At 47.3% G+C, this 12,878-nt stretch overlaps 1 protein-coding gene across 3 annotated transcripts in view; it reads right to left on the bottom strand.

Annotated features, from left to right (window-relative positions):
* The window catches only part of LOC125460469 (plexin-A1-like), a 512,196-nt gene that overhangs the window by 144,934 nt on the left and 354,384 nt on the right, over nucleotides 1-12,878 (bottom strand). For all 3 annotated transcript variants that reach the window (XM_059649731.1, XM_059649733.1, XM_059649732.1), the window contains exon 11: nucleotides 1,177-1,273. In XM_059649731.1, coding sequence (XP_059505714.1) covers nucleotides 1,177-1,273 — 97 coding nt within the window. The remainder of the gene's footprint in view (nucleotides 1-1,176; nucleotides 1,274-12,878) is intronic.

Below are 12,878 nucleotides of genomic sequence, written 5' to 3'. Positions count from 1 at the left end.
TTTTCTGCTTGGGGAACCTGCAGCCTTCAGGACTTAATAAGTTTAGATCATGGAATCCTATAGTCTCTCCACCATGCTTTTTCATGAGATCATACACATACACACAGACACAGACACACAGACACAGACACACACACACAGACACACACACACACACCTAGTCCTGTCTCCAAATCCCAATCCTCCCCAATCCTGTCTCCAAATCCCACTTCTCTCTCTTCTTTTAAGACTCCTAACAAATCTCCCTTATCGTCTGCCTTTGACTCTGCACTCAATTTTATGTCCCACTAAAGAGTTGGTGGCGCATCTTGACATCTTGGGGCATATTGGAGATGCTGCAGCGATACAAGCTGTTCCCAGTTTTACTCCCAGCTGTCTGAATTGGAACATACTCTTCAACTGCAAGTAGCGAACGTGCACTGACATTGGGATGATCTCGATTCACATCAAAAGGAACAACAGCCCATCGGCGCAATAACCGGCCACAGGTCGGGGAGGGAGTGCTACTCTGTCAGAGGTGCCATTTTATCAGGGAAGGTGCTTCAATAAAGTCCCACCTGATTTTTCAAGTGGGCACCAAGGATCCCACTAAGCTGCCTGAAGAAAAGCTGGGGAGTTCTCCCAGTGCCCTGGGCAATATCAATCCCTCAACAAAGCTGCTAAAAGATATCAGTTAATTATCACAGTACTACTCATGGGAGCTTGCTGTGCAAACATTGGTCGCTGCTTTCCTAGGCAGCAATCATGACCCGTGTCTTTTGGGTCTAAGGATCGTTGGTGAATCCCGAGACTGTGACAGGTGCTACATAAATGCAATAATACAATTATTGAGTCACACAGCGTGGAAACGGACCTTTCAACCCAACTAGTCCATGCTGAACACAATCCCAAACTAAATTGCCAGCAGTTAGCCCATATCTCTCCAAATCTTTCCTAATCATGAACTTATAGAAATCTCGAAGTCAATCTAGATATAAGCCTGAATCTCAGGGGCAGCTGCAAGATCCACGCTGCTCTCAGTCCACCATTTTAGAACTCTTTCATCTAACCCTTTTGAACCTGGCTGTTCTCCAAACCACCGTGTGCAGAGCCAAGAAGATCATTACCAAAGTCTTGAGGCATCAGTAATGCCCACTGGGTGGGCGGAAGCTGCTGCCTTTAATCTGAGGACCATACCTTTAATATTGGCAGGATTGTCGATGACAAAATTCCCATTCCACACAACAGAGAGATCCACAGGAAGGTCACTGATGTCATTTCCTTCATACGTGTACTGGAGGGAAAAAGAGAAGAGGGACTTAGTGAAAAGACGACAAATGTTTTTTTTGTCAAGTGGCTCTAGGAGATATTGACTGGAGGAAGTAGAGAACTCTGTGTGGACCAGAAGATTGCATTTCCTGGCACTGAGGACCATAGTCTACAGAGACATGAGTTAGTAAATAACATTTATTGAAAAGTGCTGGCATGTACGTCTTTGCCTTCAGAAACACACCTGCAGCTTTTTGGTTTGGACGACACTTCCAAAAGGAAAGGAACAAAAACAGAAGTTGCTGGAAAAGCTCAGCAGGTCTGGCAGCATCCCAGAAGGGAAAAAAACAGAGTTAACATTTCGGGTCCTGTGACCCTTCCTCAGAACTGATCCTCAGAACCCCTTAGAACTCTGTTCTGAGGAAGGGTCACCAGACCAGAAAGGTTAACTGTGTTTTTTTCTTCACAGATGCTGCCAGACCTGCTGAGCTTTTCCAGCAACTTGTGTTTTTGTTCCTGATTTACAGTGTCTGCAGTTCATTCGGTTTTTATCCAGAAGGACAGGTCTGTTTTCCCCCATCATGGGCCCACTAACACCACCACAACCATCCATTGTCCCCTCTCCCCCACCATCCTCCTCTTTCCTCGTCCATTCTCTCCATACCCTCTAGCCCCATCCCTCCATTTGTTCTCTCCACATCCCCTACCCCCATCCCTCCATCCATTCTCCCCACACCCTCGATCCCCATCCCTCCATCCGTTCTCTCCGCACCCTCTACCCCTATCCCTCCATCCGTTCCCTCCGCACCCTCTACCCCCGTCCCTCCATCTGTTCTCTCCACACCATTCCTGAACACCCGACTACACCCACCTCTCCCTGGGTCCAGTACCCACCTCCACACCTCCATGTGCTTTCTATTCTCTACCCTCAATTCCCACTTCAAGCCCAGCCTTTATTCTGAGCACATGCGCAGTGAGGAGCTTCGGCGAACAGGGTCAGGAACGGCGTGCCTGTGTGCTGCCGCGTGAGTGCATGTGCGCAGTCACCCCAAAGTTCTGATGTCACGAAACGCTGCCCGGCAAGATCGCCTGCCATTCACTCCTTCCCCATTCGAGAGATCACAAAATGGCCAACTCATTCTTCCGAGGAGTAGTACAAACCCCAGTGGGCCAAATGGCCTGTTGTTGCACTTTTTAAAACATTCACGCCGGGAATGTGGGTTTCACTGACTGGGCCAGCTTATACTGCCTATCCCTAACTGCCCCAGGGGGGCCATTACTGGTAGACTGGAGTCACATGTAGGCCAGACCAAGTAAGGATGGCAGTTTCCTTCCCTAAAGGGCATTAGTGAACCAGGCGGGACGTTCCCGCAACAAGCAGCAAAGGATGCATTGTCATCATTAGATTCTTCTTGCCAGATTATTATTGAATTCAATATGAATCCCATTTGGGGATTTGAAGCCGGTTGTCTGGATCAGTGGGGTCTACCGATAATACCCCAAGGCCATCGCCTCCCCTAATTATGCATCTACAATTCAGTTGCCTGATAAAACTCACCGCTCCCCATTGAACAGGAAGATCTGACAGGGCTGTAGGAGGCTACTCTGTTCCCGACAAGAAACACCGTAACATTGATCACCCTATTAAGACTGTACACTTTGGGAGGTTTGAAGCAATTTTGATAAAACACCGCTCAAACTTGTTTCGCTTTCACTCATGGCTCACTAAACGGTGTAGCTGCCCTTTTGTCCATGCTCAGGTGTGCTAACCCCCTTGTAACGGAGACCAGAGCAGTGTTCCACATTCTGCAACAACGAAGCTGCTGGTAGCTCTCAGAAAGGCAATCAGTTCGTGTCAACTGTTGAAAACACTGAGGTCTAGGTCTCATTTATCAGCTGACCTGATGCAGATAACCCAATTCCCAAATAACCAATGACATCCATCCACATTAAATGACTTTAAGATTCTTCTATTTGCACCCATGAGTCCCAGACACTCCTGGCTTCAGAACATTACTGACAGAGCATTTTTTCTGGGACGTGAGGGTCCTGGAGAGGATGCAGAGGAGATTTACCCAAAAACGGAGGAATGCTTTCACCTCAAAGTCCAGGTGGGAAATCCAGAGCCGAGGTCTTTGAGGGACGATTTGATTTGATAGAGGTGTGCTTGACATCAAGGCCATATTTGACTGAGTGTGGCACCAAGGAGCTCTAGTAGAACTGGAATTCGTGGGAATTAGGGAAAATTCTCCACCATTTGGAGTCATGTCTGGCACACAGGATGATGGTTGTCGTTTGGAAGTCAGTCATCTCAGCTCCAGGACATCACTGCAGGTAGGCGATGGCTAGTAGTATTATCAAAAATAATCCAGAGACCCAGATAGCATTCTGGGGACCTGGGTTTGAATCCTGCCATGGCAGATGGTGGAGTGTAAATTCAATTGTAATCTTAAAATAAGAGTCTAATGATGACCATGAAACCATTGCTGGTTGTCAGGAAAATCCCACCTGGTTCACTAATGTCCTGTAGGGAAGGAAATTGCCATCCTTACCTGGTCTGGCCTACATGTGACTCCAGACCCACAGCAATGTGGTTAACTCTTAACTGCCCTCTGGGCAATTAGAGATAGGAAATAACTGCTGGCCCAGCCACGGATATGCATTCCCATGAATGAATAATAATCTCACCAGTCCCACTGAAATGAACTGAATTTTCTTTATCAATGCCAGACTGGCCCAAGGCCAGATCCTTTTGCACAAGGCAACAGTCTTGTTCATTGGGTCGAAGGCCAGGAGCAACGTTGCCTGCTCTGGGCCAAGGAGCCACATCTTCAGAAGCTGCCAGTTTGTTCTCTGAGTTAAGGAACATGGCATTCAGTGAGTTAATGCACAAGAGAATTTTTTTGGGAGAATGTGGAGGAGAAAGAAAACAGTGAATTTGCAATGAAACATGTTCTCGCCTATGCCCTGCAAACCAGCCGATGGGCTAATAATGATTTCTCTGTGTCGAATTCTCCCATCGCAGAACAAGTGAGATCATCAGGCAAGCTGGTGAAGTCAGGAGAGTTCCTGGTTAATTAATCCACACTGGCCAATGTTTGTGAATCACTGATGTGACAGCTGGAAATGTGCCTGTCCCCTGTACAGCTCAGCTCAACGTGCGAGAGTTTTCAGAGTGCGTGGGGCAGGGGAGATGAATATTGTGTACCCCCAGTTTGAGGACAATGGCGGTGGGGAAGGGGATGAGAATGAGTTGGGGGGGTGGTGGGAAGAGGCACATGTTAAATCCACAGTCAGCATGCAGTGTCCAGGATGGGTGTATTCCTGGCCAAGCCTACTGGGTTCATGGCCAGTGATGTATGCATTAAGAAACTATCACTGACATGCTGTCTGAGAGACAGAAGGAAATTTGCACACAGCAAGATCCCACAAACAACAGCATGACAAAGACCATCTGCTCTGCAAAACTGATTTGGGGATAAAAATCAGGCGAGGACACCAGCATGATACCATGAGATCTTTCATGTCTATCAGAGAGGTGGCATTAGCCTTCCACTTAATAGCCAAGTGTGAGTGTGCGTGCGCGCACCTCCGTGTGTGCTTCTGTGAACATGTGTTTCTGTGTTTTGTTTATGTCTGCGTTTATGTCTGCTGTGTTTTGTGTGTGTGTGGTTGTGTATGTGTGTCTGTGTGCGCTTCTGTGTGTGTGTGTATGCGTGTGCACGCTTCTCTGTGTGTTCTTGTGAACAGGAGTTTCAGTGTTTTGTGTGTGTCTGTGTTTATGTGTGTTGTGTTTCGTGTGTTTCTACGAACATGTGTTTTATACGTGTCTGCGCTTATGTGTGTTTGTGTGTATATTTCTGTATGTGATGTGTGTTTCTATGAACATATGTTCTGTATATGTTTGCGTTTGTGTGTTGTGTTTACTGTGTGCATAGTTGTGTATGTGTTGTGTGTGTGTGTGTTGTGTGTTTGCATATGTGTGTTGTGTGTCTGTGTGCACTTCTGTGTGTGTGTGTGTTGTGTGTGTGCATGTGTGCCATAGGTATGCACTGCATCTGAACCATATCTTTTGCACTTGTACAGACTGATCCACCTACCACAGCAGTCTTTGATCGCGAGTAGGGGTTGGTACCACTCATGTGTTCAGCATTTGATTCACTTCTGTTGGCCCAGCACAGATTGTAAACTGAACACAGAATCTGTCTGCACAGGAAGCTCACATGACTAGAGCAAGCAGTCACAATAATAGTCATCACCTCCAAAACTCACATTCCTATACCCTGTGCAGAATCAGGAATTGGTGCAATTTCCTTTTGAATCATTTAAACTATCCATTCCTACACTAGGTGGCAGACTAGTACAAGAATTCACAGATCCTGCTCATCTCCCATGGCTGGTCACAAAACAACCCCTTACTGTTACCTCATGATGTGTTCGAAACCTCAGCTCGAAACCCATGCTGGTTCCCAAGATGGCACCAGAGCAAGGGCACAATCAAGGAAAAGTGCGAGGCAGTGTGTGTGAGAGAGAGCGAGAGAGAGAGAGAATGTTAGAGAGAATGTGTGAGCGCGAGAGGAAGAGAGGGAAAATGTGAGCGTGAGTGAGAGAGAAGCTGGAAGAGAACACTCAAAATGGGGAAAAACAAATGAAATTGTGAGGCCAGGAGAGAGAAAAGAACACAAATAGCTAGAACAGATATTAAATAGGAAGAGAAGCAGACAAGAATCACAGACGCCCAGAAATGTTACAGCGCAGTCTCTGTCAGCAAGTAATTCATTGAATGCCATTCCCCTGCCATCTCCCAGTCTCCTGAGCATTGTTCCTTTTTAATTAACAGTTTCATCCCTTTTTGATGGCCTCAGTGAGGAACCAGACCCCACCATTACATTCCAGACATGAACCACTCACTACATGAAAATATTCAATTTCACATTATTTTTTGCTTCTTTTGCCCATTTCTAGAACTCTGTGCCCTCCCATTCTATCTGGGAGCTTTGTGATCTGGTATGGCAACTGCTCTGCCCATACGGAGACTTGTGAACACGGTCCAGTCCACCACAAAAGCCAACCTTCCAGCCATCAAAAACCCCTCGCACCCCAGTTATAATCTCTTCCAACAACAAAAACAAAGCTGCTGGAAAAGCTCAGCAGGTCTGGCAGCATCAGTGGAGGAGAAAACAGAGCTAACGTTTCGGGTCCGGCAACCCTTCCTCAGAACCGGACCTGAAACGTTAACTCTGTTTTCTCCTCCACAGATGCTGCCAGACCTGCTGAGCTTTTCCAGCAACTTTGTTTTTGTTCCTGATTTACAGCATCCGCAGTTCTTTTGGTTTTTATAATGTCTGCCGACCTCTTCCATCAAGCTTAAACACACGTACCGACAGGCTCGAGAACAGCTCCTTCCCCGCTGTTATTAGATATCTGAATGGACCTCTCAAATTACAAATCTAATGCTGATCTTGCTTTTTGTGCACCTTCTGTGCAGTCATAACTTTGAGTTCCTCGCTCTGTTCAATCACCCTTTGTATGGTATGAGCTGCCTGTGCTGCATGCAAAACAAAACTTTTCACTGTCCCTAGATAGACATGACAACAATAAACCAAACCAAATTGATCCTTTCAAGGACAGGGACAGCTTATCCCTATCTGCTCTGTCCAGATTCTGAACACCTTGATCAGATCATCCTGTCAGCCTTTTCCTCTCCTAACTTCTTCAATCTATCGCCATCATTGAAATTCCTCTTCGCTGAAACCACTCTAACCCTAACCCGAGAAACCACTTCTGCACTCCCTCCAAGTGGCCACATTCTTCTGTAAGTGTGGCGCCCACTAAACTGTACACAATGCTCCAGCTGGGGTTTAACAAGTATCTTGTATAAGCGCACCATAGCCTCCCTGCTCTTGTACACCATCACGCCGATAGTAGAGCATGGGACACTGTCAGTATTATTATCAACTGCTGTCTCAACATGCCCTGCCAGTTTCAAAGACTTATACACACACAAGTTCTGAGGAAGGGGTCACCGGACCCGAAACATTAACTCTTTTCTCCTCCACAGATGCTGCCAGACCTGCTGAGCTTTTCCAGCAACTTTGTTTTTGCTCATTGTGTACATTTCCTTCCTGCCTGCAACTCTGGTGTGCCAGAAATCTCTCTCTACTGTCCTGATTAGGCCAATTTAAACCAGATGACCTCAATGCAAAACTGTACCTGAGCCTGTGGGTTTAGAAGAATGAAACATTCAAGATTGTCAGAGGATCAGATAAGGAGGACGTCAAAAAAAAATTTCCCCTTGTGACAGAAACTAGGGCCAACGGGGCATAAATCTTAGAGGAGAGAGTCACGCGAGAGGTTAGGAAGACTTCTTTTTTTTCCCCTAGAGGTAGTGAATCTCTGGAACACTTTTTTTTAATCACAGAGGGCTTCTGGGGCTGTGTCATTACATATATTCAAGGCTGATTTGGAGTTTTGTCAGTAAAAGAATTGAGGTTTATGGGGAAAAGGCAGGAAAGTAGGGGTGAGGGTTATCAGATCAGCCATGATCTCATTGAATTGAGAAGCAGACCCAATGACCTGAATGGCTGACTTCTGCTCCTATGTCACATGGTCTAGCTGCACTTTTACAGGTCTGGAGTCACGTGCACACTAAACCAGGTAAGAGACAGCAGATTTCCTTGCTGAGGACACATGAGTGAACCAGACAGGCAGTTATAACAAAATAATTGCTATTGAAATGGTCACCATTATGGAGACTAGTTTTGTATTCCAGACCTATTCAATGAATTGATGCTCGCAGGGCATTTGTCTGGGACCCCGGAATGATTAGTCCAGTGACATTAGCACAAAGCGTCTACAGGAAACCCCTTCTCCCCAGTAAACAACCTTAGTCAAAGTCGTCAACAATTGGCAGTGTGTTTATCCAGCAGCTAGTCATGGAATTTCCTGCAGATTTCACCGGTCATCAATGATGATGACACACCACCCTTCCTCCACATTCCCTGCTTATCCTAGAAATTGGAGAAGAACATCCATTTGGCAGGAGGTCAACAAGAACATCCGGAATGGGCCAGCCCGTCCCGTGAGCCTACCCTGCCAGTCAGTGAGATGATGTCTGATCTGGCGTGGCCTTGACACCACTTTTCAATCTGTCTCCCAAAAATCCAGCTCCCTTGTCAATCAAAGTCTGTGTAGCTCAGTATCAGACATATTGAGTGACCCAGCCTCCAGACCTCGCTGGGCAGAAGGCTTTGAGGCACTAACGATGCTCTGAGGGAAGAAACTTCACTGCCTGAAAGAGGAGCGACATTTCCTTTAAACCAGGCCTTTTCATTGTTGTGTTCTGTCACGAGGGATGCAAATTTTCAGCATCTGTCCTGTCGAGTCTGCTCAAAAATCTCACTTGGAGGGGGAGGATGGCCAGTTAACAAAGCCGTCATATCGCCCCACCCCACTCCTCAATAAACTGTGACTTTTCTCCCCTGGAGCATTGGAGGCTGAGGGGTGACCCTATAGAGGTTTATAAACATATGGGGGGGGGGGGGGAGCGGGCACATAAGGTGAATAGCCAGGGTAGGAGAATAAAAACTAGAGCATAGGTTTAAGGCGAGAGGCGAAAGATTTAAAAGGGGATATTTTCATACAGTGTGTGGTGCATTTATGGAACGAGCTGATTCGATTTACTTATTTATTGCCATGTGTACCTAAGAACAGTGAAAACCATTGTTTGCGAGTGGCACAGGCAGATCATTGGACATACAGACTGTAGGGTGAAAAAAGACTTGGACAGTAGAAGTGGAGAGGCAGGTACAATTGGAACATTTAAAAGACATTTGGGCAGGTAGGTGGGTTAGGAAAGGTTTGGGGGGATACGGGCCAAACACTGGCAAATGAATGGGAAACCCAATCAGCATGGCCAAGTTGGGTTGAAGGGTCTCTGTGCCTCTAATGGCTCCACCTTCGACAATCCCCCTCCCTCCCATTCCCTCGGATCCGGGATATTCAGCCACATTAATCACTCCCTTTGAAAGGAGAGAGAGAAATATCAAAACACAGAACAGGCATTGTTGGAGGAAGCAGCGTTCAACAATTTTGGATCATCTCTGGTTAAATCATCGCACAGGATGTGCTTCAGCACAGAGTGCCAAGCTGTTGATCAATAGGCCCAGGGAAAGTTGAAATCTTTGCTGTCAGTTAATGACCTCCTTCAGTGGGGACTCCGAACCCACTTTGAAGAAGATGACAGTCATGTCAGATGAGATTAAATCAATGATTCACGCCTTTAATCCATCAGGAGGAACATAACCCATAATAATAAGGAATAAAAATCACTCAGTATAACATGCTGTTACAGGACACTGCATAGGACTGATGAACAATTCGAGATTCTGTTCTGATAGTTACTGCACTACTCTGCACTGGTGCCAACTGTTAATGAAATAGAAGTGCATTTATATAGCTCCTTCCATGTCCCCAATGGATTTTTTTTAGATGGCCATTCAAGGTTGCTATGCTGGCAAACTCATTAGTTAGTCTGTAAGATGCAGATCCCCAAACAACAAAGGGTGTGACTTGCCCTTCCCTGCAGGGGGTGAGAAATGGGAGAATTTCTCTCCAGGGACAATTCACACCCTCCTTCCCCTACTCTTGCAGTCTCAGTGGCGGGGTGCTGGACTGGAAGGCCCACTGGGCACTGCCAGCTATCGAGCTGTTATAATTAATGGCCAGTTAAGCGTCTCGGCTCTCTCCCCATTTCCCCGAATTGCTCCCCCTCCCAGGAAAAGTAGCCAGTTTCCAGTTTCCCCCCTCCCACTTGTCAGGGAGGTGTGCTTCCAATGACCCCAAATGGGAGGCAATTGGAGACACAGATGGCAGGTAAGAGAGTGACCTCTGAAAACCACACCCCTGCTCTGGTCTCTGACCTCCCCTGCCCGCTGCTATTCCACCATTTCGTCTCGAGAACAAGGACAAGTGTAATTTCTCCCCTCTGGAGTCCCTGAGGAGTAGGCCTTGGCTATTCACCCTATCCATGCCCCTCATGATTTTATAAACCTCTATAAGGTCACCCCTCAGCCTCCGATGCTCAAGGAGAAAAGCAGCAATCTATTCAGCCTCTCCCTGTAACTCATACAGTTAAAATGTCATAACATCCAAGTCTGTGAGCCCAAAAGCTGGAGAATGGGGCGAATGTAACTCAATGGGCCGAAGGGCCTCCTCTGTACTGATAGGTCAAAGAGGCAGGCTTGAAGAAATGTTTTACATAGGGAAAGAAAAGTGAGAGAAGCAGAAAGGTTTTGAGGAAGGATTTCAGATCTTTGGGGCAGAAATTGTGAAACTGTCAGGCAATTGGGTAGGGGTGCAGATAGGGAGGAGGATTGTCAGAGGATACAGCAGGATACAGATCAGTTGGAGGCCTGGGCCTCCAAATGGCAGATGAAATTTAATCCAAACAAATGTAGGGTGATGCATTTTGGAAGGTCAAGTACAGGTGGAAATTATACAGTGAATGGCAGAGCCCTTCAGCCTACAGATATGCAGAGGGATCTGGGTGTGCAAGCCCCCTGAAGGTGGCAGCGCAGATAAATAAGGTAGCAAAAAAAGCCGATGGCATTGCTTACCTTCATTGGAAGGGGCATTGAGTGCAAGGACAGACAAGTTATGCTGCAGCTGTACAGAACTTTAGTTAGGCCATATTTGGAATACTGCACTCAATTCCGGTCACCAGACTACCTGAAGGATGTGGATGCTTTGGAGATGGTACAGAAAAAGTTTACCAGGATGTTGCCTGGTGTGGGGGATTTTAGCTGTGAAGAAAGGTTTGTTATCACTGGAACACAGGAGAGGCGTCCTGATAGGAGTTCACAAGATTATGAATGGCATGGATAGACTGGAAGGTATGAGGCTTTTTCCCAGGTTGGAGGGGTCAATTACTAGGAGACACAGGTTTAAGGCACAGGGCCAGGGGAGGGAGGGCGGGGGAGAGTGTAAGAAATGTGCAAGGCGGTGGAAGCAGACACATTAGTAGCATTCAAGAAGCACCTGGACAAGTACACGAATAGGAAAAGAATAGAGGGATAAGGATCCTGGAGGGGAAGACAGTTTTGGTATGAAAGGGGAAAATGTGTAAGCACAGACTTGGAGGGCCAAAGGGCCAGTTCCATGCTGTACTGTTCTTTGTTTGGTCAAGTCTAGAGTCAAGATGATGGAGGTGAGAATACTGTTTGGGAGATTTGACTAACTCTTTTACTTTTAAACAGGAATTATCTGTATCCAGGCAGAGAGAGGAGCATGAGATGGTCTGGGGAGGGTGGTGGGTGGAATGGAGTGGTAGAGCTGGAGCAAGAAATCAAAGGAGACACAGGTGTGAGAAAGAACAAGACAGAAAAATGGACCCCGGGGGCGAAATAGTGAACCCATGGACATTGGGGCGGCACAGTGGCTCAGTGGGTAGCACTGCTCTCTTACAGGGGCCTGGGTTCGATTCCACCCTCGGGCAACTATCTGCGCAGAGTTTGCATGTTCTCCCCGTGTCTGTGTGGGTGTGCTCTGGTCTCCAAAGGTGTACAGGGTAGGTTGATTGGCCCCATAGTGCCCGGGGATGTGCAGCTTATGTGGATGAGCCATGTGAAATGCAGGGTTACAGGTACAGAGATAATGGGAACTGCAGATGCTGGAGAATCCAAGATAATAAAATGTGAGGCTGGATGAACACAGCAGGCCAAGCAGCATCTCAGGAGCACAAAAGCTGACGTTTCGGGCCTAGACCCTTCATCAGAGAGGGGGATGGGGAGAGGGAACTGGAATAAATAGGGAGAGAGGGGGAGGCGGACCGAAGATGGAGAGTAAAGAAGATAGGTGGAGAGAGTGTAGGTGGGGAGGTAGGGAGGGGATAGGTCAGTCCAGGGAAGACGGACAGGTCAAGGAGGTGGGATGAGGTTAGTAGGTAGCGGGGGGTGCGGCTTGGGGTGGGAGGAAGGGATGGGTGAGAGGAAGAACCGGTTAGGGAGGCAGAGACAGGTTGGACTGGTTTTGGGATGCAGTGGGTGGGGGGGAAGAGCTGGTCTGGTTGTGTGGTGCAGTGGGGGGAGGGGACGAACTGGGCTGGTTGAGGGATGCATTAGGGGAAGGGGAGATTTTGAAACTGGTGAAGTCCACATTGATACCATATGGCTGCAGGGTTCCCAGGCGGAATATGAGTTGCTGTAGTCGCAGGTATAGGGTGGGTCTGGCTGGGATGCTTTTAGGAGGGTCAGTATGGACTTGATGGGCCAAATGGCCCACTTCCACAGTGCAGGGAACAAAGCTCACAAACAATGGACACATCAAGGACAAGGCAGAAAGATAAAGGAACATGCAGGGCAGAGAGAAAGGAAGGTCATTCAATCACAGCATGCTACATGGCTCTTTGTGTCTCTTCAGCACTACCCCCCTGGACTGGAGAATTGTTTTCCTTCTGTTATTTGATAAAGAGCAAGTAAGTGAAGAGTGCAGGGGCCTCCCCTCAGCTCGAAGGGGCATACCATTCCCTAAAGGCAACTCTGAGATGGGATAAACTAAAAACAATTCATTTGAACATGAGAAGTCTTGCCAGGCAAGAGGTCCAGTTCTTGTCTGGGACATTGTGGTGCTAG

The sequence above is a fragment of the Stegostoma tigrinum genome, chromosome 11 (assembly GCF_030684315.1).
Source record: "Stegostoma tigrinum isolate sSteTig4 chromosome 11, sSteTig4.hap1, whole genome shotgun sequence".
NCBI lineage: Eukaryota > Metazoa > Chordata > Chondrichthyes > Orectolobiformes > Stegostomatidae > Stegostoma > Stegostoma tigrinum.
Note: the sequence above shows the minus strand (reverse complement) of the source record. Positions and strands in the feature narration are given on the sequence as shown.